Source organism: Lampetra fluviatilis, chromosome 52, assembly GCF_964198595.1.
Source record: "Lampetra fluviatilis chromosome 52, kcLamFluv1.1, whole genome shotgun sequence".
Classification (NCBI taxonomy): Eukaryota; Metazoa; Chordata; class Hyperoartia; order Petromyzontiformes; family Petromyzontidae; genus Lampetra; species Lampetra fluviatilis.
Genome location: NC_136326.1, coordinates 607,589 through 633,538, shown reverse-complemented (window position 1 = coordinate 633,538; position 25,950 = coordinate 607,589). Strand labels below are relative to the sequence as shown.

Here is a 25,950-nt window from a genome sequence, read left to right as displayed (position 1 = left end):
CCGCCGTTGACCCTGGCCATTGACCGAGCAACCCAACGTTCCTACCAGCTCCCTCCGCAGGAATGTGTTATTAAGTGGCTGAATGATCTAGAATAGATAGACCTGGGGTCGGCAGCCAATATAACAAGAGGGGGCTTTACCAATTGAACACACATCTGGCTGCTGTCCGCCTGATGATGCCGGTTGTAATTAGTGGCGAAACGTCGTACTCCGATTGTAAACGTTGTGGCTTTATTCTCCAACACACAACCGGTTCATGCTGTACTGGTGACCAATTGGCCACGTTCTGTCTACGTGACACAACCTTTACTAGTTGGCTGTCGGGGTGGTGGCGGGTTTAACGACAACATTAATATTTACGCGATCTCACCTAACAAAAACCCTGTATTAGGGAATGGGGCATTATTGTCAAATTCGAAAAAACCCCCACCCCATCAACGTATGTTGAAGAGCCGCAATGACGCCCCGTGGTGACTACGAGACGGCGGTTGGGGTCCTCGACAAATAAAAACGCCGCGAAGCAGCGGCTCGAGAAGAGCCGCAGGTTTGCCGACCCCTGCCGAGAGATGTGGAGGCAGAAGTCGCAAACGGGGTTTGATTCCTTACCCGTACCCGGCCGCACCAGGGTCGCAAATGGGTACCCGTACCCGGCACGGGTACCTGTTCCCTACCCGTACCCTACCCGAAATGAGTGACGGTGACTCACCAGTGACTCACGGCCTACCCGTATCCGTACCCGGCCGCACCAGGGTCGCAAACGGCTACCCGTACCCGGCCGGGTACGGGTAGCCGGGTATCGGGTAGGGTATCGGGTACCCGGTTGCGACCTCTGTGTGGAGGTGGTGGAGGGAGGAAATGACGGGAGGCCGACAGGGGTAGGGGGATGAGGAGGAGGATGATGAGGATGATGAGGAACTCAGCCCGGTGGGGTGGAGGGAATGGAGGCGACGCAGGCCTAGCGACTGAAGTTGCAGCCACGGCGAGGAGGAGGAGGCGAAGAGGGAGTTGGAGGAGGAGGCCCTGTGGAGACGAGGCAGATGAATGGCGACGGGGAGGGAGAGCTCACGAGAGACGCGCCTCTGACGGGAGGGAACGGATCGGCGGAGACGGGAGGCGGTGGGTGGAGCCCGGACGACGCCTCGAGGAGGAGGACGAGGAGTAGGAGACGACGAAGGCGTCACGGCAAACGGCAAGGAGACGCGGAGACGAACCCCGGAGTCGGTCGGTCGCCGGCTTCTCGAAGGAGTTTGAAGGCGGAGACGGCGGGCGGGGCGGGGCTGGCGGGAAGAGACCCGCGGGCGTGAGCGGAAGTGACGATTTGCGGCGGAACTCGACGCGGGGGCATGAGGGGGGGGGGGAAACGTTGAGGGGGCGGGGGGAGGAGGAGGGGGCGGGGGGCGGAGTAGGGGGCGGTGGGCGGAGTAGGGGGCGGGGGGAGGAGGAGGGGGCGGGGGGAGGAGGAGGGGGCGGAGGAGGGGGGGGGGAGGAGGAGGTGGGGGAGGAGGGGGTGGGGGGCTGCCCCCCCTGGTGGCCACGCCGTCGCATGGCAGCCATGTCGGTCGTCATTGAGCACGGACGAGCGAGCACATTCCCACCTCCTGAGGGCTGAGTCGACCTAGAGGAGACCCGGTTGAGGTGCAGTACTCTCCGCCACTGATGTTGTTGGCCGTGAGCGGGAATCGAACAGTGGGATCTTTGTCGACATCCAGTGCCGGATGAAGCTCGTGCGGGGCCTGTCACAGAAGTCATAAAGGGGCCCTAAATATAAAAACACATAAACATTAAAACACAAATGTTTAACACGCATAGCAAAGTAATTAATTTTTTTAATTTGCTATACAGCCAGATAATACGACAAATCGCTAACGTTAAACACCCAGGCGGTATGGTACTACAGTAATAGAGCAAGTGCAGACTCGCCCCAAGACCCCGCGCGAGGCTACCCGGGGCGCCTTTACCTCTCTCTTGTCGCGTCGTCACGTGACTCTCGCCGCGCCGCATTGTGGGAACGCCGCCATCTTGCGCCCCCCACCCCGACGGGTCGAGGGTGGCAGCAGCAGCAGCGGCAACTCCAGGCGCCGTGAGTGGGGGGCGGGAAGCGTGGGGGGCTCTGCGGGCTTTGCTGGCTCGCTCGGGGGGCTCGGTGACTCGGTGGTTCTGTGGCCTTCTCGGGGTTTCGTGGTGGTGGTGTTGGTGGTGACGGGGGGGGTCTTGAGTCTCGGAGTTTCCCGACTTCTGGGGCTCCTCGGGACGAGCCGAGGAGCCGGGGGGCTGTCGGGCCCTGGGACTCGCTGCGTGCTTGGCCTCAGGGAGTCTTCCCGGGGATGTGGATGGCCGCGGCTCACAGGTTGCTAGAGGCTCACGGGATGAGTCACGGCTCTCAGGTTGAGTCACGGCTCACAGGTTGCTAGAGTCTCACGGCTCACGGGATGAGTCACGGCTCACAGGTTGAGTCTCACGGCTCTCAGCTTGAGTCTCACGGCTCAGCTTGAGTCTCACGGCTCAGGTTGAGTCACAGCTCAGGTTGAGTCACGGCTCAGCTTGAGTCTCACGGCTCACAGGTTGAGTCACGGCTCACAGGTTGAGTCACGGCTCACAGGTTGAGTCACGGCTCACAGGTTGAGTCACGGCTCACAGGTTGAGTCACGGCTCAGCTTGAGTCTCACGGCTCAGGTTGAGTCACGGCTCTCAGCTTGAGTCTCACGGCTCTCAGCTTGAGTCTCACGGCTCACAGGTTGAGTCACGGCTCACAGGTTGAGTCACGGCTCACAGGTTGAGTCACGGCTCACAGGTTGAGTCACGGCTCACAGGTTGAGTCACGGCTCACAGGTTGAGTCACGGCTCACAGGTTGAGTCACGGCTCACAGGTTGAGTCACGGCTCAGCTTGAGTCTCACGGCTCAGGTTGAGTCACGGCTCTCAGCTTGAGTCTCACGGCTCTCAGCTTGAGTCTCACGGCTCACAGGTTGAGTCACGGCTCACAGGTTGAGTCACGGCTCACAGGTTAAGTCACGGCTCAGCTTGAGTCTCACGGCTCAGGTTGAGTCACGGCTCTCAGCTTGAGTCTCACGGCTCAGCTTGAGTCTCACGGCTCACAGGTTGAGTCACGGCTCACAGGTTGAGTCACGGCTCACAGGTTGAGTCACGGCTCAGCTTGAGTCTCACGGCTCTCAGCTTGAGTCTCACGGCTCACAGCTTGAGTCTCATGGCTCAGGATGAGTCACACGGCTCTCATGTTGTGGTGGCACCACGAAGCGAGTGCGGCAGCAGCTGCAAAGATGTTGAAGGGGGAGGAGGAGGGGGGCGGCATTCGGCACCGGGACCGAAGCGACGGCCCCGCGGGTCGTGGTGGTGACGGCGTCTCGAGTCTGATCGTGGTGGGGGGGGGGGGTCGGGGGGGGGGGTCCCCCACGGGGTCCCCTACGGGGTCCCCCACGGGGTCCCCCACGGGGTCCGTCAACAGAGAGTCACCAAGGAGCTCTCGCCTCATCCCCGAGCGGGTGGGGGGAGGGTCACTCGCGGGGGGGGGGGAGTTCACGCGGGGGGGGGGGGGGGTCACGCGGGGAGGGGGGAGTTCACGCTGGGGGGGGGTCACGCGGGGAGGGGGGAGTTCACGCGGGGAGGGGGGAGTTCACGCGGGGGGGGGGGGGGTCACGCGGGGAGGGGGGAGTTCACGCTGGGGGGGGGTCACGCGGGGAGGGGGGAGTTCACGCGGGGAGGGGGGAGTTCACGCGGGGGGGGGGGGGGTCACGCGGGGAGGGGGGAGTTCACGCGGGGGGGGGGATCACGCGGGGAGGGGGGAGTTCACGCGGGGGGGGGGTCATGCGGGGAGGGGGAAGTTCACGCGGGGGGGGGTCACGCAGGGAGGGGGGGGGTTCACGCGAGGGGGGGGTCACGCGGTACGCGGGGGGGGGGGTCAGTCGCGGTCGCCGTGAGTGAGCAGGAGGTCTCGTGAGGACACGGGGGCCGTGTTGGGGACTTGGCGGGTACGAATGGCCGTCTTGTGAGCACGGCCTCCGCAGAGTGCATGTCTTGAAAGTACACGCGTGTACTGCCACTGTCTTGATAGTACTTGTGGATTCAAGCACTGTCTTGTCAGTACTTGTGCTGCGTCCCGAGTACATGTGTGTACAAGCATTGTCTTGAAAGTACATGCGTGTACTGCCACTTTTTATAGTACTTGTGGATTCAAGCACTGTCTTGTGAGTACATGCGAGTCCAAAGGACTGCGTCTTGTGAGACGCTCGTTTAGTCCAAACGGGGACAACCACTCCACCACGCGGCCACAGGAGCTGCCCTGGAACTGGACCTCTAAGAACGACGACGGGGGCGGTGCGGGCCGCCCGCTGGTGAATCAGGGGCGAGCAGTGGCGTGGCCTGGCAATGTCTGGGAGCCCTTTAAGTGCATCGTTCAGCACGTGTGCTCTGAAGCTGTACGGCGTGCCGCGTGGTGTATTTATAGAGTGCTTTCACTCGAGTGTGCCCGAGTTACAATGCGACCAAAGTGAATTCACGCGTGCCTCATATTTCACGTCTTTCATTCCCCAACCAGCCCAAAAGTATTCCAGTTGTGCGAACGATGTCATATCCGCAGTCAATTCCATTCAGGCCTCTCACAACGACATGCGACCCATTGTGTCGATAATTATCGGTGCACGGAAGTGGATATCAGAGAGCGACTTCTGAGATCATTTCAAGTGTCGTCTGTGCTGCACAGTAGAGGGCAGCACTTTCTCACGTGCCCTGCCACTGGGAGTGGAGTTCATTTGAGACGGTCTGAACGGCTGCCTGTATGTGTCTGTATAAGCATGCGTGTGTCATGTGTGTTTGCGTCTGTTTAGTGACTAATGGTTTAGGGGTTAGCACACTATACTACGAACCCTAACGCCGGTGACGATTATCTGAACCGGTCCTGGGCCTCCCCTAGGTCGACTCGGCCTCAAATGAGTACCTGGTGCGGTGCGTTAACATCGCCACTGGGAGGGAAAAGGCGTGGTGCTGGCCACCCACCCCCTCATGTGCTGTATCGGCCTTCATAGGTACCCGCTAAAAGCACTTGCCAAATCAGTCTCAAAGACTACACAGGGGATCTTTGTATTTGTTTGTGTCTCTTTCCGTAAGAGGATGGGGGGCGGAGAGGGCACGGTGGGGGCAGGGGGGCGGCAAGATGAGTAAATTATTTGTCTCTCCGTGTCCGCGACGGCAGTTCAAAATGTTTTCCCCAAGAGAAGAGAAGTTGGAAAAGATGTCGCAGGAGGACATCATCGCCAGCGCCAAGTCGGTGGTGCACGGTCTGGACGCGCTCAAGAACGAGCACAACGCCATCCTCAGCACGCTGCTCGAGACGCTCAAGTGCGTGGAGCGCGACGACGAGAAGAGGGTGGTGTCGGACAAGAGCAGCGTGGTGCAGCGCTCCCTCGACATGATCGAGCTGGGGCTCAACGAGGCACAGGTGGGGGGGGCGGGGGGGGGCAGCCACATTCCGACACGGGGGCAGCTCTGCCTGCTCCTCGCACCGTTCGATTCGCTCGCACGATAACTACCTCGCCTGGTACGCAGGAGGTCGCTGATTCGATCCCGACGCCTGCTGTATATTTGTAGTTTGTGTGTCTCTCCCCGTGGTCACGTGGATTTTTCTCCGGGTCCTCCGGTTTTTCCCTCCACATTTAGAATCAGCATCATGCATTCAGAGTGTTTGGCTGCTGCTATAAATGTCCACACGATAATCTACTTCGTTGAAAAAGAGCTATCAAGCTTAGTGGATTTTACCTGGTAAAATAACAAATTTGTCATAATACTTGTAGATGTATGTATGTTGAACTTCTTTCGCATTGAACGTAACCAACCGTGCTAATCGGATGGTGCGGGGGAAGGACAAGAAGCTAAACACAAAGAGGTGGCCGGCCACGCGGTCCAGTCTTCACGAAATGAGTGACCAAAATATGTCACCGACTTGTGTGTTTTTTTTTATTATAGTCGACAATGGATAACGAGCGGGTGAAACCCTTCACACATCGTGATAATGGCCACCACTCGGAATGATTTGCTAAATTCAAGCAGCGCTCATCTCCTGTTTACGGTGCCTGAGCCAGTGGTGGAAGTTCTACGTTCCTATGGCGGAGGCGAGTCTATCCACAGGACAATCGATGTTGTCTTTCTCACAAAGTGGTAACTCGCTTTACCGACCCCAGGAGGGAAGGATGATGGGCCGAGTCAACCCCCCACCAAACAGAATATCAACAAAACTCCGTTCTGATTGCAAGCTGGTCCACTTGTCTTAGCGGTGGGCACGGTTCATTTTGCTGCTGAAATTTTGACACAAAAATATTGGAGTTGGTGGGTCCGCTCGACCAATGACTGCGCAATAATAGGCCATGCTGCACTCAACTCGCAGTCACTTGAGGTGGTGGGACGGCCCAGTGAGGCTTTCCTGGGTAAATATCTCGTCGCCTTGGGTGCCACGGTAGCGAGATGTTAACTACCTCGCCTGGTATACAGGAGTTCATGGGTTCGATCCTGACCCCGACGCCTGCTGTATATTTGGAGTTGCATGTTCTCCCCATAGTCGCGTGGATATTTCCTCCATTTCGAATCGACATCATGTGTTTAGCGTATTTGGGTGTTATAAACTTCCACGTGATAATAAGCGACTTCGTTGAGCTATCATTTGTGGCCAGGTCGCTTCTGAAAAAGAGCTATACAACTCAATGGGTCTTACCTGGTGAAGTAAAAAGTTGAGTTGAGCTTAAACGTGGAAATAATAGCAACCGTAAACAATTCTGGAGTAATGTCTCGTTGGCAACCGACGGGCGAGCAGGTCATGGTGGCCTTGTCGAATCACCTGAACACGATGGAGGCGGAGAAGCAGAAGCTGCGGGCGCAGGTGCGGCGCCTGTGCCAGGAGAACCAGTGGCTGCGCGACGAGCTGGCCGGCACACAGCTCAAGCTGCAGCGCAGCGAGCAGGCCGTGGCGCAGCTCGAGGAGGAGAAGAAGCACCTGGAGTTCATGAACCAGATGCGCAAGTACGACGACGACCAGGCGGGCGACGAGTCCAACAAGGAGGCGGTGCGTCCGTGCCCACGCGCCACACACGACGCGCTCCCACACGCAACCACATGCCCACACACCCCGACATGCCTACACACCCCTACATGCCCACACACCCCGACATGCCTACACACACCCACGTGCCCACACATCCACTCGCCCACGTGCCCACACATCCACGCACCCAGACACCCACGTGCCCACACGCCCACGCGTCCCATACACCCCTGTCCCCAAACATAAAATTCAAGGCAAAGTGCTGGCCACGCCAGTTACTCTCACGCTGTTCCTGCCTTAATAGGTGCTTTCTAACGGCACTTGCCCTAACAATCTTTCAAAGGCTATATGACGGCTCTTTGTCTTTATGCGGGAGCACTTGTGCATGTTGTGTGTGTGCGTGTCCTGTCCGTCAGCAGGGAGAAGGAGAGAAGGATTTGTCCAAGGAGCCTCTTGACGACCTCTTCCCGAACGACAGCCATGAAGGCGAGTTTCTCTTCTGAGGCTTCTTCGTTCACACCTTTGCCGTCCCGTCATCTCATCCGTCTTTAGCCCAGAGAGCGGTGCCACGCGCAGCTGTGAGCCGGCGCAGTCGAGCCAAGGGGTTAGTGGATCGCACGCTCATTTGAGAAAACCCCAAACCAGCTAGGCGACTGCAAGGTGGCCATGATATGGCAAGACACCGGATGTGTTGGTGGCTGTTCATGTGAATTCACCTCTTGAGTATTACCTCCACCAACGTGTGGGGCTTTCTCCTGGTAATCGTTCGTGGAATTGGCCAATTTCCCAATGCAGGACCCTCCTCTAAGAGTTTTGAGACGCTGCAAGGTTCTGCTGGATAAATGGACACCATTAATTTTATTTCCGTTCTTTCCCCGCTCGTCCAAAATAACGCTTTTGAAAAACTGAATCCCTCTTCTAGTGACCTGTGACCTCAGTGCCTGGTGGTCTGCTCTGTGGGGACGTCACACTGGTTGTTCTTTGGCTATACTCGCCCCTGCCACAGGAATGTGTAGTTTCCACCACTGACTCACGGTTGTAAACAGGCAATGAGCACTGCCTCAATGCTTTATTTGAGCAAAATGTAGTTTTAATCGATTCCGTAAATAATTGGATGGCACCAGATTGAATGTCGGGTAACGATAACAGTTGCTGCTCTCTGATGATGCTGCTGCTGCCGCCCTGTGTGGGAGTCTTGACATGCGTCTGTTGAGTGTGTGCGGTAAATGGGTAGCGGTTAGCGTGCCGTGCCACGAACCTCGGCGACCCGGGTTCCATTCCCACTCGCGGCCAGGCATGGTGCTGGCCGCCCAACCCCCTCGTGTGCCGTGCCGGCCTTCACAGGTGCTACTCGCTAACGGCACTTGCCGCAAGAGCCTGTGAAGGTTATACGGAGGGAATCCTTCATTATCTCTTTGTGGGTGCACGGTCCTAGGTGGCCATCAGCCTTCGGGCGGCTACGAGATCCCAGCGCGGCTCAAGACGCTGCACAACCTGGTGATCCAGTACGCGTCGCAGGGCCGCTACGAGGTGGCCGTGCCGCTCTGCAAGCAGGCCCTCGAGGACCTGGAGAAGACGAGCGGCCACGACCACCCGGACGTGGCCACCATGCTCAACATCCTGGCCCTCGTCTACAGGTGGTGCCCCCACTTGTCCCTGACGCACGCATACGCACGCACACTCGCGCACACGCACGCATGCATACGCACGCACGCATACTCACGCACGCACGCATACTCACGCATACGCACGCACGCATACGCACGCACACTCGCGCACACTCACACATGCATACTCACGCACGCATACGCACGCACGCACGCATACTCACGCATACTCACGCACGCATACGCACGCACGCACACTCTTGCACGCATACTCACGCACGCATACTCACGCACGCATACGCACGCACGCACACTCTTGCACGCATACTCACGCACGCATACTCACGCACGCACGCACGCATACTCACGCACGCATACGCACGCACGCATACGCACGCACACTCTTGCACGCATACTCACGCACTCACGCATACTCTTGCACGCATACTCACGCACGCATACTCACGCACGCATACTCACGCACGCATACTCACGCACGCATACTCACGCACGCATACTCACGCACACTCTTGCACGCATACTCACGCACTCACGCATACTCTTGCACGCATACTCACGCACGCATACTCTTGCACGCATACGCACGCACGCATACGCACGCACACTCTTGCACGCATACTCACGCACGCATACTCACGCACGCATACTCTTGCACGCATACGCACGCACGCATACGCACGCACACTCTTGCACGCATACTCACGCACTCACGCATACTCTTGCACGCATACTCACGCACGCATACTCACGCACGCATACTCTTGCACGCATACTCACGCACGCATACTCACGCACGCATACTCACGCACGCATACTCTTGCACGCATACTCACGCACGCATACTCACGCACGCATACTCACGCACGCATACTCACGCACGCATACTCACGCACGCATACTCTTGCACGCATACTCACGCACGCATACTCTTGCACGCATACTCACGCACGCATACTCACGCACGCATACTCACGCACGCATACTCTTGCACGCATACTCACGCACGCATACTCTTGCACGCATACTCACGCACGCATACTCACGCACGCATACTCTTGCACGCATACTCACGCACGCATACTCTTGCACGCATACTCACGCACGCATACTCACGCACGCATACTCACGCACGCATACTCTTGCACGCATACTCACGCACGCATACTCTTGCACGCATACTCTTGCACGCATACTCACGCACGCATACTCACGCACGCATACTCACGCGTGCCTTCGACTGTGGTTGGGGGAAGTGCTGTTGGCAAGCGCGTATTAAGGCCGGCAACAGCACTTGGCCCCTACAGCCTGTTGAAGTCTGTCCGGTGGATCTTTGCCTTTGTTATACAGACACAATTCGCGACACACGAGACTGTAAATATTACAAGACAAAGAATCACCCCCCCCCCATAGCCTTAACAGATTGTTGGGGCAAGTGCTATTCGCGAGTAGCACCTATGAGGGGGTGGCTGGCCAGCACCACGCTCAGCCGCCTTGGTTTCCCAAGTGCAAATCTATATCCACCGCACCAGGTACTCCTTTCTAAGCCTGAGTCGACCTAGGGGAGGCCCTGGAACAGTTCAGAGATGTATCGCTTATTGACTGCGAGTGGGAATCGAATCGTGGGTCGGCGGGTTCGTAGCGCAGTGCGGGAACCACTGGACGTCTTGACAGCTATCGTACCGCTCATCACATACTTCTGACGAATTCGACACGATCAATGCGTTTCCACGATTTTTCCTAACGTGTTTTGGTGTTAACGATGTCCTCTGTCATTGTCGTTTCTACAGAGATCAGAACAAGTACAAGGAGGCGGGAAACTTGCTGAACGATGCTTTGGCCATTCGTGAGAAGACCTTGGGGAAAGACCACCCAGCGGTAATTGGTTGTTGCAGCGGCGGCATCTTTGTCGCGCATCTCGGAGAGAAGATTCTTGCAACGTTACACAGAAGTAATGTTTTCTTTCGGGCAGTGTTTCTGCACTCCGGCGGTGGGAAACCTGCAGGCCACGGGCCGGATAGGGCCCACTACTTAATTTCGCTTTCACCGCGGCCACATGAGGCCTGCCGCTTAGGAAACAGCTCGTGAACTAAAATCGTCCATCGCTGGAAGTATTGTAGCTGCACTAATCGGGTACTTACGGGCATCTCACAGTGGCGAGATGTTAACTACCTCGCCTGGTATACAAGAGGTCGTGAGTTCGATCCCAAACCTGACGCCTGTATATTTGGAGTTTGCGTGTCTCTCTGCCCTTGGCCGCGTGGATTTTTCTCCGGATACTCCGGGTTTTTCCCTCTACATTTAGAATCAACATCACGCGTTTGGAGTATTTGGCTGCAATACATTTTAACACGATAAGCCACTTTATTGAGCTATCATTTGTGAAAGCCAGGTCGCTTATGAAAAAGAGCAATACATCTCAGCGGGCCTTACCTGGTTAAAATAGTTAAAATAGTCAACAAATATATTCGTTTAATATTTTCAACCTGACAACAGCACCACTGCGTTTATGATTATAGCGCCGTGCTTGGATACTGCTGTCCCCTGAAGGCCCCGTGGCAGTGATAGACGCGGTGGAGGTGCGCGTGTGTTTGTGTGTAGCGGTTAGCTACAAGCCCAACAACCCAAGTTCGATTCTGCTCACGGCCAACACCAGCAGCAATTATCTGAAACGGTCATGGGCCTCCCCTAAGTCCACTCAGCCTCAAATGAGTACCTGATGCGGTGTGTAAAAAACATTGCCACTGAGGAGACAAAGGCGGTCGGACGTGGTGTAGGCCGCCACCCCCTCGTATACCGTGCCGGCCTTCATAGGTGCTCGCTGACAGCACTTGCCCCAAGAGCCTGTTAAGGCTATGGGAGGGATCTTTGTCTTTCCAAACCAAAGCCACGTGAACTCCTGTTCTTCCCTTGGCACTGGACAGGCCCTCCGCCGGTGTTCGTGGAAGCGCTTTCTCCCGATCGCAGCTGGAGACTCGGCAGCAATTGTTTATAGCAGGCCGCACCTTGCCGACGAGACTCGGAAAAAAAGTCAAAACCCGTCCGAGGGTTTTTCCGCGTAAACGCTGATCACGTATGGAATCAAATTAACGACATCCGTTTCGCCCCGGATGACGGCGTTGGTTTGGTTTAAGGTGCCACGACAGCGCTGAACAGGTGGAGCCAACGCGAGTATGAGACCATCCTCGACCCAAACCCGTGGATCGTACAGTACACATGTGGATCATACAGTCAACCTATGGCCCATATATTTAACCTGTGGACCATATAATAATCCACTGTAGTCTGGGCTCATTCATCGGATGAGGAGGAATAGCGACACGACTCCCTCTCTGCTGAGGCCCTCTCGTCGCGGCGAGTGGACCCCGACGTTGTCGGCACCGAGCCGCTGAACGTATTTCCGCCACCGCCACGCGCGTGCGAGACCGTCCCTCCTCGCCCGCTCACCCCGCCCCGTTGCGCCCTTCTCACGGCAGGTGGCGGCAACGCTGAACAACCTGGCCGTGCTCTACGGGAAGCGCGGCAAGTACAAGGAGGCCGAGCCGCTCTGCAAGCGCGCGCTCGAGATCCGGGAGAAGGTGCGCAACGGCACCGCCGTGTCCTGATGCACGCGCACACACGCCTTGAACACACTGTTGTACGTGTGTATGTTGAACTTGTTTCGCGCCGCGTGTAGCCAACCGTGCTCATCGGAGGTTCGGCAGAAGGATAACAAACGCAAAAAGCAGTTCTAAAGAAATTAGTTTTCAATGTAGATTTAAAAGTGCATCGCTCCAGTGGCAGGTGCTGTGAGCAAGAACGTATTGAGGCCGGCACGGCACTTGCCCCTACAGCCTGTTGAAGTCTGTTAGATGTTTGTCTTTGTTATACAGACACTATTCACGACACACGCGACTGTAAATATTACAAGACAAAAGTCCCCCGTGTAGCCTTAACAGGCTGTTGGGGCAAGTGCTGTTTGCGAGTAGCACCTATGAAGGCCGGCACGGCACACGAGGGGGTGGGTGGCCTTCATGCGCACGCACGCAAGCACGGGCTGCCGCTGCCACCACCACCACCACGTCCAGCATGGCAGAGTTAATTTTGTGAACGAAATTAGAGCCTGACAATATTTGTCAATGAAGAGTGTTTTATTTATATATATAAAATGTATTTCCACCTGCCTGCTTATGTGTGTCTCTCTCTGTCCATCCAGATCTTAGGCAAAGACCACCCGGACGTGGCAAAGCAGCTGAACAACCTGGCACTGCTCTGCCAGAACCAGAGCAAGTATGGGGAGGTGGAGCACTACTACCGGCGGGCCCTCGAAATCTACACCAAGCAGCTGGGCACCGACAACCCCAACGTGGCCAAGACCAAGAATAACCTGGTGCGTCGGTGGCGGCGGTGGCGGCACCTCCTCCACCCGCTCTACACCTTGCCACCAGTGATGGACCGCAGCGCCTCGCTGCTGGTCTCGTCACGGAGCGTTAAACCATCATCACGCAAACTGCGGTCATCTTTGCAGCAGCAGCAACAGCGGCGGTGGCGGCTTTTGGCTGGCCATGGAGCAATGATGGTGGTCACCGCATTTCAGATGCGCTTCTGTGGCCGTCTGGAATGCTCTTCTTCCGATATTAGGAAGCCACTGGAGCTGTGCACATTTAAATCATCTTGATCTAGATTGAAAACTGATTTTTTTTAGAACTGCTTTTTGTGTTTTAGTTTGTTCTCCCCCCCGCACCTCCATTTAGCACGGTTGGCTATGTACGGTGCAAAATAAATTCAACAGTACATACATACAACATACATGCAACATACACACAACATACATACTACATACAACATACATACGGCTACAGAGTGGCACGGTGGTAACGCGTGAGCCTCGCAGCAAGAAGAGCCTGGGTCCCAATCATCAAATTCTGAATTTCTGCAACGAGCGGCTGACGCGGTAAACCGTGGTGGCGCATCGCCGCCGTGTGGCGTGGCAGTGCGCTCGTGTGTATTATGGCCGAGCAAAGTCCTCGCCGCTCTGACTCCCTTCCGCTCCCTCTTCCAGGCCTCCTGCTACCAGAAGCAGGGGAAGTTCAACGAGGCGGAAGCCCTGTACAAGGACATCTTGACGCGTGCTCACGAAAAGCAGTTTGGATCGTTTGACGGTGAGACTTTGACACAACGGCGCTTCCCCCACCCCCATCGCGGGGTCGCTAGGCCATCATCAACTCGATTAAAGTTTTACGATCGCCATACCGCTTTGCGTCGTGCGCATTGCAATTTGGATTATTTTTAACCAATAAAATCCAAGTTTCTTTCTTGGCTAATGGCCAGCACGATGAGAATCCACTTTGCACGCGCATGCCTTGTGTCAATCCCCTGCTGGATGAGGCCTTTCCCTTGGCGTTGGGTCGCGAAAACGAAGTGGGACCCTCCCCCTCCTGATAACGAGCCTTGAGACTCGGTGAGGCTCTCCCGGTTAAATGGACATTGGGGCACACCGGTGCAGCATAGCACGCCGGTCCTCATAAAACTGTCTGAAATCAAATTTGAATTGTCAACTCTGTTTATCTGTCTTTAATTGACCCTGTCGCCAAGTTTGACGTGATTCGAAGGTTCATTCAGTCTACCGAGACCGTTGATTTGGGTCCGTTTAATTGAGGAACCGTCCGACCAAGTTTAGGGTACGGGGAGTCAAATCTGTCTCGGGCACGAGGAGTCAAAACACGCAGCAGCCAATCGTCATCAGGCTGGGCGCTGCTATACGGCAACAGACTGTGAAGCTCCTTCGTGTTCAGCCCGCTCACAACAATCGTCTTCCGACCAGCTTCGACATCACGAGAACTGATTTTGACGCACCATCGCCACCCCGCAAATCGCGGGAAAATAACCAGTTATTGCGGTTTATTTGTTTGTTTATACCGCGCACCACCGGTGTACCGCCAATACGGTCAAATATCAAACTGAACGATCGTTAAATTTCGATTCTTATCACGGAATTCAGACGCTGTCTCCCCGACAGACCTGGTCTTCACCTGAGGACGGCTGCTTGCGTTGTGGCCGAAACGTCGTGAGAATTATTTTATTATGTTTTATTTTTATTATTTTATTACTTCCCTTCTACGTGACTTTACCGAAAGAACCAAGAAGATGAACGATCGTTGTTTGTTGTTCCCTGCTAGGTCCCAACAAGCCCATCTGGGTGCACGCCGAGGAGCGCGAGTACAACGTGAAGGTGCGAGCAGAGGGCCGCGTGTCAGAAACGGAATTTTTGTTGATCCTGAACAAATCCGACGAGCTATGAAGCTCTTTTGCACAGATGCCCAGTGCGTTGTGAGGTTGTCGAGCGGGGGAGCAGTGGTTCGCGCGCTGCGCTACGAATCCAATCCGGCGACCCGAGTTCGATTCCCGCTCGCGACCAAATGCAGTGTCGACGCATTCGAACCGGTTCTGGGCCTCCCCTAGGTTGACTCGGCATCAAATGAGTACCTGGTGCAGTGTGTAAACATCGCCACTGGGGAGACCAAGGGAGCCCGGGCGTAGTGCTCGCCACCCGCGTGCGCAGTGCCGGCATCGTCGGTGCTGCTACTCGCGAACAGCACTTTCCTCAACAATCTGTTAGAGGCTATCCGGGTGATCTTTCTTTGTCGCCTTTATTACTAACCTTGGGTGGAGCGGTGGCGCTTTGGTTAGCGCACTGCTCTATGAACCCAGAAAGCCAGTTCCGTTCACGACCAAGGCGAATATTCGTGGCGAGTGATATCTGAAACCGTCCTGGCCTGCCCCTGGATCGACTCGGCCTTAAATGAGTACCCGGTGCAGTGCGTGAACTTCAGCATTGTAGACAAAGTCGGCCAGGCAGGGTGGTGATCCTGCCACCCCTTTTGTGTGCCCGGTGGACGGGCCGGACACGGTATGGTTGTGGTGTTAAGTGACCTCGTTATTTCGAGGGCACGCGATCATTAGTCGCTGTGCTGGGGCCGTGTGGCAAGCGGGCTGTGGGACGTCTCGTTGCGGTGTGCTTGTGTGTGACCCAGGGAAGCAACATTGAGCTGGGAAACTGGTACAAGGTCAGCAGAGAAGACAGGCAAGTCTCCTCGTCTCCTCCGACAGTTGCGACGTGTTGTTGTTAATAGTAACGGTATTGTTTCGCGTTGTTCGTGGCTTCGTCGTTCATGCAAATTCCACAGACAAGCTTAGCCGGGCTCTGGTGGCGGCACCATTGTGACCATCGGATCCATCCTCTCGGCATGCCTTGCATATCACGTGGCATCACCACACACTGCGTGTTTAGATTTTACAGCCGGGCTTTCCAATTATTATATTAATATAAACGGATTATCGCATCGATAACGTGACGATAGTTGGGGAAAAAAATTTGTTCTCACCTCCTTGTGCCGCTGACCGGGTGGTGATGGGCGCGTTGCGTTGGTAGAGATTTCGGCACCGGCCGCATCGCTCCCGGCATGGCTTTGTAGGGGGTTTCCCAGCCTCGGAGAGGCGGCGGGACGATGGCATGGCTGCCGTTTTTCGCCCGGACCCAAATTGATCGACCCCGGAGAAGCTTGAGCCGAACACAACTTTCAGTCGGCCTATCGACGCAACCGACCGATCGTTCCGGCTCGAGTTAACGCACACAAGCTCCGTCTCAGCCGATGATCGCGGCGGCGAGTTGCTCGCCGTTCATGCAACGCGCTTGGATTGTTTGTTTGGAGCCGTGTGGGCTTTTTTTGTTTGGGCCGTGCCTTCGTTTGTGTGACGCAACCTCTCTTCCCCCCCCCCCCCGTGTGCGTGTGATCGTCGCCGCCGCAGCCCCACGGTGACGAACACGCTGAAGAACTTGGCGGCGCTGTATCGGAGGCAAGGCCGGGTGGAGGCCGCGCAAACGCTCGAGCAATACATAGCACGCGGCCACCCACAGGTACCGCCGCCTTCGCCACTGCTGCTCCCCCACGCACTGCTCGCTCGTGCCAGCTGTCTCCAGCTGCTCGCTCGTGCCGCTGTCTCCTCACTCTTGCCAGCTGCCGCGTAGTGACCCTGCTGTCGGCGTGTGCGGTGCAGGACGGCAACTTGGTGCGCGCGCACGACAGCGGGAGCCAGATGTCGCTGCATTCGGTTGATTTCGTCAAGTACGAGAGCGGGCCCGAGGGCGCGGACGACGTCAGCATCCCGGCGCAATGGACCGGGGTGTGTGACCTCGCGGTTCGCACTTGCGCACTCTCATACACTCGCACTCTCATGCACTCGCGCTCACTTGCACTCTCATACACTCGCGCACACTCGCTCACTCGCACGGCCCTCCGGAGAGCCGGCATGGGGCATCTGCCCCCCCCCCCCCCTCGATTGCAGAATTTCACAAGGCCGCACGATACCTAACAATCCAGCAGTCGACATAGAGGCCTGAAGTTCAAATCACTCTGTGGGGGGGCTTTTGAAAAAGTGAGCCCCGCTTGTGTTGACGGTGATTGTCCGATAATTCCTTGGAGGCTGCCGACTGAGTTAAAGTGCCACTCGAGGGCTCGTTTGCATGCAGAGAGAGAGGCTGGATTTGTACGTTTGTACTCGCTAAGAGACGGGGAGGGAACCTACGGCCCGTGGCCAGGATACAGCCCGTCACACACATGAGGCCCACTGCCTTGAAACGCAAACCTGTCAACGCATCGCCGCAAGCGTTGTAACCCCACTGATCGGGTACTGGCGGGGGGAATATTTTTGACCCGCCAACAGCACGCCGTTTCTCATCATAGTGTTCCCGCTCAACACATTTTCTTTCAAGTAATTATCTGACGAGATGAGACACATTTCCGGGTTGATTCTGTTCGTCGGCGATGAGGGAGTCGACAATCTGGATACAATCGTCGCGCACGCGCACACGCACATGCCCGCTTCACGCTTGCCGCGCCTCTTCCACCTCTGCTCACGAGTTCCGCGCGTGCGCCTCCCCGCGCCCGTCGGTGTGCTGCCCGCGTGCCCAGGACGGGACGGGAGCGATGTCGCGGAGCAGCTCGTTTGGGAAGTTGCGCGAGACGATCGTGCGCAGCAGCGAGAAGCTCGTCATGAAGCTCAAGGGGCAGGTGGAGGAACCTCGCAACCCCGGGTAAGGCCCTCCCCGCTTCCTCCTCCCCATCCCCCCTTGCGCTCGCCACGGAACCGGCGGCGCCAGCTGTGTCTGCGCACGCCGCGTCTCTCGCAAGCGTCATCGGCCGCTGATGATTTGCTTCGTTTGGTTGCGACAACCGTTCTTCGACTTGCCGGCAATAACGACGACGACAACAACAATAATGATCGGCGCGTTGTGAAGCGCTTTCCTCCGCTTGCCGATTCAGTTTCTTTGGCTGCGTCGGGTTGGTGTGGAAGGTTCTTAACAACACAGATTTGGCCCGGTCGTTCCGCGGTGACCTAACCCACAAATCAATCGCGGATTTGAACGAGCCGAAGGATTCGGCGTGGAATCGGAAGAGAATTCCACAGCCCCCGGGCAGGAGGAAGTGGCACGAAAGACAAACGTCGCTTCGCAGGAAGCGATCGCCCTGGCCAGGCCAGAGGGAGGGAGCACGGGATGAAGTGTGTGCGGCCTCGTCCTATTGGATGCTATGTTTTGTGGAGTTCCACTGGCTCGTGCTGGTTCTGCAGTTTTGCAAAAGTGCGTCAACTTTACGACAACAAAAAACTCAACTCATTCGTCAACTACACTGCGGGTGGCCTTAAAATATAATAATAAAAATAATATATACCAGGTGACATGCTGGGCAATGGGCCTGTTTCACAGCACGTCAATGTTCAGCCCCATCGCCCGAAACGTCGCCCGTTTATTTTTTCTGTCTTCAGGCCACGCACATCGGCGGCCTTGACGGCCGTGTTGACGTGTTTTTGTTGGTTGTGCTGGTGCACCGTGCGGAGCGGTGGCAGCGTCACCAAATAACTTTGCTCTTGTCTGTGATTCGTCTTTCTCTCTCTCTCCTCGTGCATTGTAGAATGAAACGTGCGAGTTCGCTCATCACTTTAAATACCAGCAACAAGACTTGGGAGGAGCCGTATCAAGTAAGACCATTTTATCCCGACCGTTTGATCTCGCCTGTGCCTCCCATCAGCTTTTGTTGCACGTGATCTTGACGCAAATGCAACTCCACTGTTAACTCTCACAGCAGATGTGGGGGGGGTCTCCGAAAGGCGATATCAAACGACTTACAGCGATATGCGGCCAACGCAGTTTCCCCAGGGTCTCTCCGGCTTGAAGACCTGTATGTACGTGTATGTTGAACTTCTTTTGCACCGTACGTAGCCAACCATGCTAATCAGAGGTGCCAGGGAAGGACAACAAACTAAACACAAAAAGCAGTTCTAAAGAAATCACTTTGTCAACCTAGATAATTTAAAAGTGCATAGCTCCAGTGGTTTCCTCATATCGGAAGGAAGAGCGTTCCAGACGGCTACAGAAGCGCATCTGAAAGCGCCGCGCGATGCGGTGACCAACGTCTTTGTTCGATGGCCAGCCATAAGCCGCCGCCGCTGCTGCTGCTGTGAGGGTGAGCGGAGTGTCGCTTGATGGTTTCTGCTCCTTCATGAGACCTGGAACCCAGTGACGGGTGGCAGATGTTCGGGATCCATCCTTGAGCCCGAGCCAGCTTTGCAACGGACTCAAAGCAGCGATGTTGCGCCAAAGAGCGCTTCGGTGATGGACTGAACTCACAGGAGTGTGCACCAACACATGTCCAGACTTACTTAGCGGCCTCATTTCGTGACGGGGTGGTGCCCAGGTATATCCACTTCCTGACCAAACATGTGGTGTTTGCATTGAGACCAAATTTACCACCTTAGACTTTGTAATGTTACTTATACATTTTTTTATGTTATAAAAATCAAGCCTCCGAAAATTACTCGGCCTAGACTGGGGCTGCACTTGGACTAGACTGGCACATGGCATCCTGCGCAGCATGGAGGTGAAGTTAACAGCGAAGCAGCGCCGCTTTGCTCGCTGTTCAGTTTGTGAGCTTCGTGAGTGCCATTAAATTTTCTTAATATTTATATATTTAGGAGTAATAGTTCCCCAAAAACCCCCGTTATGAACGGGGCACGGTATACTCTTTTATTCTGCCCACGTTGTTTAAGAACACCCTGTCATTCCAAGGTCCCTTCAGTTGCCTTCCATCCGCATCATCTCATACGCCCTGCCCTCTAGAGGTGTTTATCGCATAGCAAGCAAACTGAGAGACACAAACCATCTCTCTTTGTCGGAGCTGGAACGGACACAAATAGCCTGAAAACTGTGTGGATGACCCTGTGGGTATGACCCCCCTGTGTGTACGACCCCGTGTGTGTACGATTCCATGTACGACCCCGTGTGTACGATTCCGTGTGTACGATTCCATGTACGACCCCGTGTGTACGACCCTGCATGACCCCTTGTGTATGACCCCCCCGTGTGTACTACCACGTGCGTGTACGTTTCCGTGTGTGCGCAGGCTGGCAGATCGAACCGCCGGCTGAGCGAGTCTCGTCCCCTGAGCTCCAGCCACGTGGATCTGGGCCCCCACAACGATTCTGGGCCCCGTTAGCTCGGCCCCCGAACGGCAGCTCACGACCTCGTGACGACAATGTGGGCTCCTGTTCACTTGCTTTACACGGTACGATCTCACACAGGAAGCGTTCCCTGCTTACCTCTACTGACGGGGAGGGCCCCCTCTCACCTCTCATTCTTCGCCCACCTACCCATCCATACTCACCCACTCACAGTCACTCACCCACTCATCACGCTCACCCACTCGCGCGCACTCACACACACGCGTGATTGTTGAGAAAAATATATATAGCACAAAACCAAAGTGAAGTTTCGTCATTATTGCTGTAAAAATTAAACAATCGCGCGTTTAGTCAAAAGTAGCGGGTGTCCCAAAATTTCACTACCAATGATTGCACTAAATGCAAAACAGGTGAAATTGTTTAGCCTTACTGAGCTGTGTCGTTGAGTTAAGCGCAGCTGCGATGAGTTTAGGACGAATGTCAGCTTCCCCCCCCTCCCCCAGCACCCGCTTCTGTGCTATAATTTGTGTTTTGCACTTAGTTGGGAGTAGAATGGGTTGGACGCTTAGAAGCATTAGCGACGATCAGCTGTGGCACTGCCGCTTTGACCGTCTTGGCGCGACGTGGGGCCGGTGAACCGGGCAGTCGACCTCTCAGTGCACGGGTGGGGAACCGTTTCCTTCCCCAGGGTAGAATACAAGTTTCGGATGTCTTTGGCGGGCAACTGCATGGGCAGCGCAGCCACTGCTGCCACTGCCAGGAGTGTCTTGGAGTGACAGCAGTGACTTTGAGCGCGGCGCTAAAGTTAGAAACACAGTGGTTGATGATGCCAGGTCGATAGTTCCCCTCCCGCACCCGACTTGTGCGGCTGAGATGCTTGCAGCGATGGATAAATATTTGTTGGCGGGTCGCTTCGAAGTAGTGTAGGCCTCCTGTGTCCGCGGGGCCGTGTGAAATGAGGTCGGGGGTCGTATCCGGCGCGTGGGCTCCGGTTCCTCGCTCCTGTCCCAGGCCGTGTGGCGCTCATCTCAGTCGGCCGCCTCGAAGGGTCAACGAGACAATCACTGTCAACACAAATCGGTGCTCTTTTTTTGAAGCCGAGTCGGATGATGGGCTGGGACAATCCCCGGAGCGATTGTAACCTCTCCTTCCGATCGTTAGCCGATGGAGTTTATTGGCCGATCGTAGATTTTTCGACAATCCGTTTTCAGAATAGATTATCGGTTCCGTTTGTCACGGCATCGATAATTAATTAAAGTTCAAGGTTGGTGACGATAGGACCGATTGGCTCGCACGAACGTTCAAACCGCACGGCACTCATCAGCGGTACCTCCAACGACAGTCGCCACTAAGTGGCAGTGTCGTCGCCACGGTGCTTTGTGCCAGGCTAGGTGCACATTAAGTCTCCGTGAAGTGTGGAGGGTTCGCTGTTGGTAGGAAGTCACGGGACAGACCCAGGTCCCATGGGTTGACTGAGATACACACGCAGAGGTTTGACTTTTTTTCAGTTGATAAGACATTTTAATAAGTGCGGCAATCCGCGAATGGACTGTTTTTTGCATGCGGTTATCGATAGCGCTTCAGTTATTAAGTGAACACCCTACTTAGCCTAGCCCTCTGCCACGTTGCCACACACCCCGGGCCGTATAAGTAGTGTACGCACCGTGCATTCCAAACGAACCTACGGGCAGATATCACGGCAAAGTCCGCGGGTGGCTGGGTGGATTAATTTATATCGGATGACGTTGCCGGGTGGCTTCAAGGGTCATAGGCACTGAGCCAGCGTCGCTGTGAACCCTGCGTTTGGGATTTGTTTCTCTTGAAACCAGTTTCTTGAGCGTAGTGAGTTGGTGGTCGCGGAACGGTTCACAATGACTGGAAGATTTAAAAATGAGTCCACTAAATTTCAGATTTTTCCCTGAGTAATCTCCCTGCTCAAACAAACATTGGGGCGGTTCTCATCTCTGTCAGCAATCGCCCGCTCTCCCAAGCTGCCAGTGGAAATTCCATATTCCTTCGTCGGGGGCCAGTCTTTCCATAGGACAACCGCTGGTGATGTCCGACAAAGCGGTACGCATTTTATCGACCCCCTAGAATTCACGAGGGCCGGATAATACTGATGGCAAACGACTCTACGGCGAATTTGATATCGAATTGCGAACTCGTCGTTACTCGTCCGAGCTCTGCTGCCGTAGTGGCACCCCACAGCTTACGGTCAGGGGGGGGGAGGGGAGGATTTTATTTCTCGGTGGCTTGTTCACACGGTGCTCTATTTGGTGGAGGTTCTGGTGAATGGCAAAAAAACGATGAGATGTTAAATACCATTGCAGTCTCGTACGTGTGGTCCGTGACCTCGGGTAGAAAACTTGGCAAAATCGGCAGTGTCCCCCAATTTGAGACCAGGAATCCATTGTCCTGGCAAGACCCCCATGTGGCCATTGAAAGTGAAATGAATAAGCGATGACCTCCTCAATGGTTATAAATGCGCGTGGACAACCCATTTGTCAATCCAATGCTGGATGAGGGCCTCCTCACACTTACGTGGGCCATAGGGGTTTATTTAACCCGACTTCGCCAATGCGGGTCAGTGCGAGTTCGTGAAGGTGGGGAGCATAGATGGACCGTAGTACGGTATGGTGCATAGTATACCGTAGTACAGTACAACAATAGCACTGCCCTTTGTTGACAACTTATTTCCGCAGCGACCTCCAACATGTTGCACGCGTGGCGGTGGCGGTCGCCCATCCACACACAATCCAGGCTCAATCCTGCCTAGCTTCCTAGGTCTGATGAGGTCGGAGACATTGCAGATTTTATTTGGTCACAAGCTTTCGATGGTTCGTCGAATATCAAATTTCTCGTCGAAATGGTGTCAGGTGATTGGTCGGCTGGCTCCGAGGTGAGAGCTGTGAGCTGGCTCCGTTTAAGGTCCTGGGTTCTGAATCCAGGTTTGGGCCACCTGTGATTGAACCGGGTTCTCAAGTGCCGAAGAGTTGATGGTGTCAGCGCACGCGAAAAAAAATACCGTTCAAAATTAAATTTGGTTCCGCACTTTTAATTTGTCTAAATTTCAGCTGTTGAGAATGTTAACCATCGGTTTGACCATCACGCGGCAAGTGGCAGTGGGTGATAAAAGTGCCGCCTCCCCGCTACTGCGTAGTTCAGAGGTCACTTGAATGGATGTCAGAATTCTCTCTGCGAAGTTTTGCGCTGCTCTGCGAGATTTCTGTTTGACGCGACGCCAACAGCCCATTCAGATACAGTTGTGGCTTGGAGACAAAAGAATGGTGATGTTTAAACTGTGCTGCTGCTTATTCGCAAACAACCACATCTCTGTTTTTCCACCTTGGTATGGGTCTGACAATTACAATCTCTGGCCTGCACCCATGTAATGCGGTGTAGGCCCCTCCTGCACGTGGGGGGGGGGGGGTTGGGTTTCTGGCTCAAAGCGGAATCCGTCTGCTCATTCGACTCAGATTATACGTCCCCTTGTGGCGTTTGGCTGCTGTCGTAACTACACTACTGTCTGAGGGTTAATTTATTTTTGTAATGCAACTTTATTTCGAACACACTGGCTTAAAGCACCCACTCGATGGGTACTCATTTTTGTGTTGTCGCTGCTTGCAGTTTGAAGTGTCTAAAGACTTCTTCAAGAAGCAACTCGTTTCTCTCACGGCGATTTTATTATTTTCAATGTGATCTGACCTGCCGATGATATTTGTGAACACCAAACGGTACGCTAATACTCTAATACGAATGCTATTGTGGTTTGGAATCGTAATTTAGGAGGGGTGGAATGGCTTTACAGCGGAAAGTACATTCTTGAGACGTTACCAAGTTCCTCGTCACTATCGCCATCGTGGCCAAACCGTCAGTTCTCCCATGGTGCCGTGCATGCAACGTGACACAATATCACTGCCCTGATCTTATAATGCACACAGCCGTGATTTAGTTCAACAACTCAAGTCAAAATCTTGGCCATGTTGTTTTCAACAGCTGGTTAGTCTAACACAAGGCTGTGTTCGCGATACACGCAGTGCAGTGACATCACTGGACACGCAAGGCATGATGGGACGACTGATAGTCCTCTGGTCACAATCGCCCCTTTCGCATGTATCCCTTGTTCATGTCTCTTTCACCTCTCGCGAATCTATATCCGTCTGTTTACGGATTAATCATCTCATCTCTCGTTCATCTCTCACCTCATCTCATCTGAATCTACGTCTTGGTGAACCATATCTCTCTGCGGGCCATAGCTCTTGGGGCCACGACCATGAGCCGTTGCAGGCCACCATCTGACCTCTGGGGCGCCATTTGAAGAAGCAGGTATTCAGTAGGTTCGTGTGATGCTCGCAGCCATGAGAGACCACTCCATACACCATAATGTAACAATAAAGAACAGATTCTGAAATCTAATTGTCATCCTGAATTGCAACAATTCATCAAATTGTTACGGGCAAGGGAGGTGACGGAGAGAATCATCACGCCTCTAACTGGCAGTCCACGAGGGCTGGATCGCGAAACACGCCATGTTTCTGGGAGACTCAACTGGGACACGTGGTGGTGAGCTGGCAGCCCCTCCCCTTCATTAACCACGCCCACTCAACCACTACCCTCCTCCCACTCAACCACTATCCCCCCTCCCACTCAACCACTATCCCCCCTCCCACTCAACCACTAACCCCCTGCCACTCATGGGCCTCTGACCTGCTGCTAATAGACCCTCCCCACGCTCCTGCTAGCCCCGCCCACTGCTCAGGTAGCCCCCCCCCCGTCCTTTATCCCGCCCCCCCCTATCATGAGTTGAGCATGAGGCCAGACAATTATAAGCAAGAACAAATAAACACGATTTAGCAAATGCTTGTTGGGACACTGTCGCAGCCACACGGCGGGGACGTTTGGTAGCTGTTGCTTTATGAATCCTGAAACGTCTCTCAAGAAGTATTTTTTTTTGTCTAGAGTTCCTTTTCTTCCGAAACCATACACTGGGTATTGAAGCTTTGTGCATTAAGAATCAGAGAACTGCAGAGGCAGGGTCCAGAACGCACGCATGTGTCCCGTGGCTGAAGATATGCATCGTGAAGTGACTAATGGAATGGAGGTTTTTACTTGACTCGTTTTACATATCCGTGATATGCTGTGATTTTACGTGTAATGTCGTGCACTTGTGATTGGGCATCAGGTTTTGATAATGTCATTGTTCTTGTTAAAGATTTCAAATATAATTAAGAGAGTAATAATGAATAATAAAAATATAAACGTCAAAATGTGTTCTGCTCCTTTTTCTTTCTCCCGCGATGACGAACGTATTTTCAACGTTTGAGGATGACGTTGATTGTAGTCTCCTCGCTGCAGGATAGAACTACTGTAGCTCACTTGTAAAAATAAACTACAACATTTGACATTACCAGGTAGGGCCCACCGAGCTCTCTAGCTCTTCAGAAGCGACCTTGCCACAAATGTTGAAATGTATCGCAGCCAAACACTCTAAGCGCATCTTTCTAAATGTGGAGGGGAAACCTGGAGAAAAATCCACTCGACCACAGGGAAAACATGCAAACTCCGAATATACATAATAGAGGTTTTTTTGGATTAGATCACGTAAATATAAATGTGTCGTTAAAAACTGCCACCACCCGGCACAGCCAATTGGCAAGGTTTGTCATATTAACAAAACATTCCAATTCGTTACTAGTTCAGCAAACCGGTTGTGTGTTGGGGAGTAACCCGACATTTAAAATGTGAGCACCGTGACGTTTCGCCGGTAATTACAACAACAAGCAGC

At 54.5% G+C, this 25,950-nt stretch overlaps 2 protein-coding genes across 3 annotated transcripts in view; one reads left to right on the top strand and one right to left on the bottom strand.

Annotated features, from left to right (window-relative positions):
- Nucleotides 1–25,950, bottom strand: part of TBCC (tubulin folding cofactor C) — a 32,521-nt gene that overhangs the window by 3,572 nt on the left and 2,999 nt on the right. The window lies entirely within an intron of this gene.
- Nucleotides 1,978–25,432, top strand: LOC144949041 (kinesin light chain 1-like). Of its 2 annotated transcripts, none has more exons than XM_078878838.1 (16): nt 1,978–2,080; nt 5,206–5,451; nt 6,817–7,065; nt 7,464–7,530; nt 8,480–8,681; nt 10,460–10,547; nt 12,146–12,247; nt 12,865–13,038; nt 13,711–13,810; nt 14,828–14,880; nt 15,683–15,732; nt 16,458–16,566; nt 16,707–16,832; nt 17,621–17,742; nt 18,620–18,686; nt 20,108–25,432. In XM_078878838.1, the coding sequence occupies exons 2-16, from the start codon at nt 5,212–5,214 to the stop codon at nt 20,198–20,200; spliced, it is 1,842 nt and encodes a 613-aa protein (XP_078734964.1). In that variant the 5' UTR covers nt 1,978–2,080; nt 5,206–5,211; the 3' UTR covers nt 20,201–25,432. The 2 variants fall into 2 exon arrangements, with proteins under 2 accessions (XP_078734964.1, XP_078734963.1); XM_078878837.1 differs by having other exon boundaries at nt 7,461–7,530.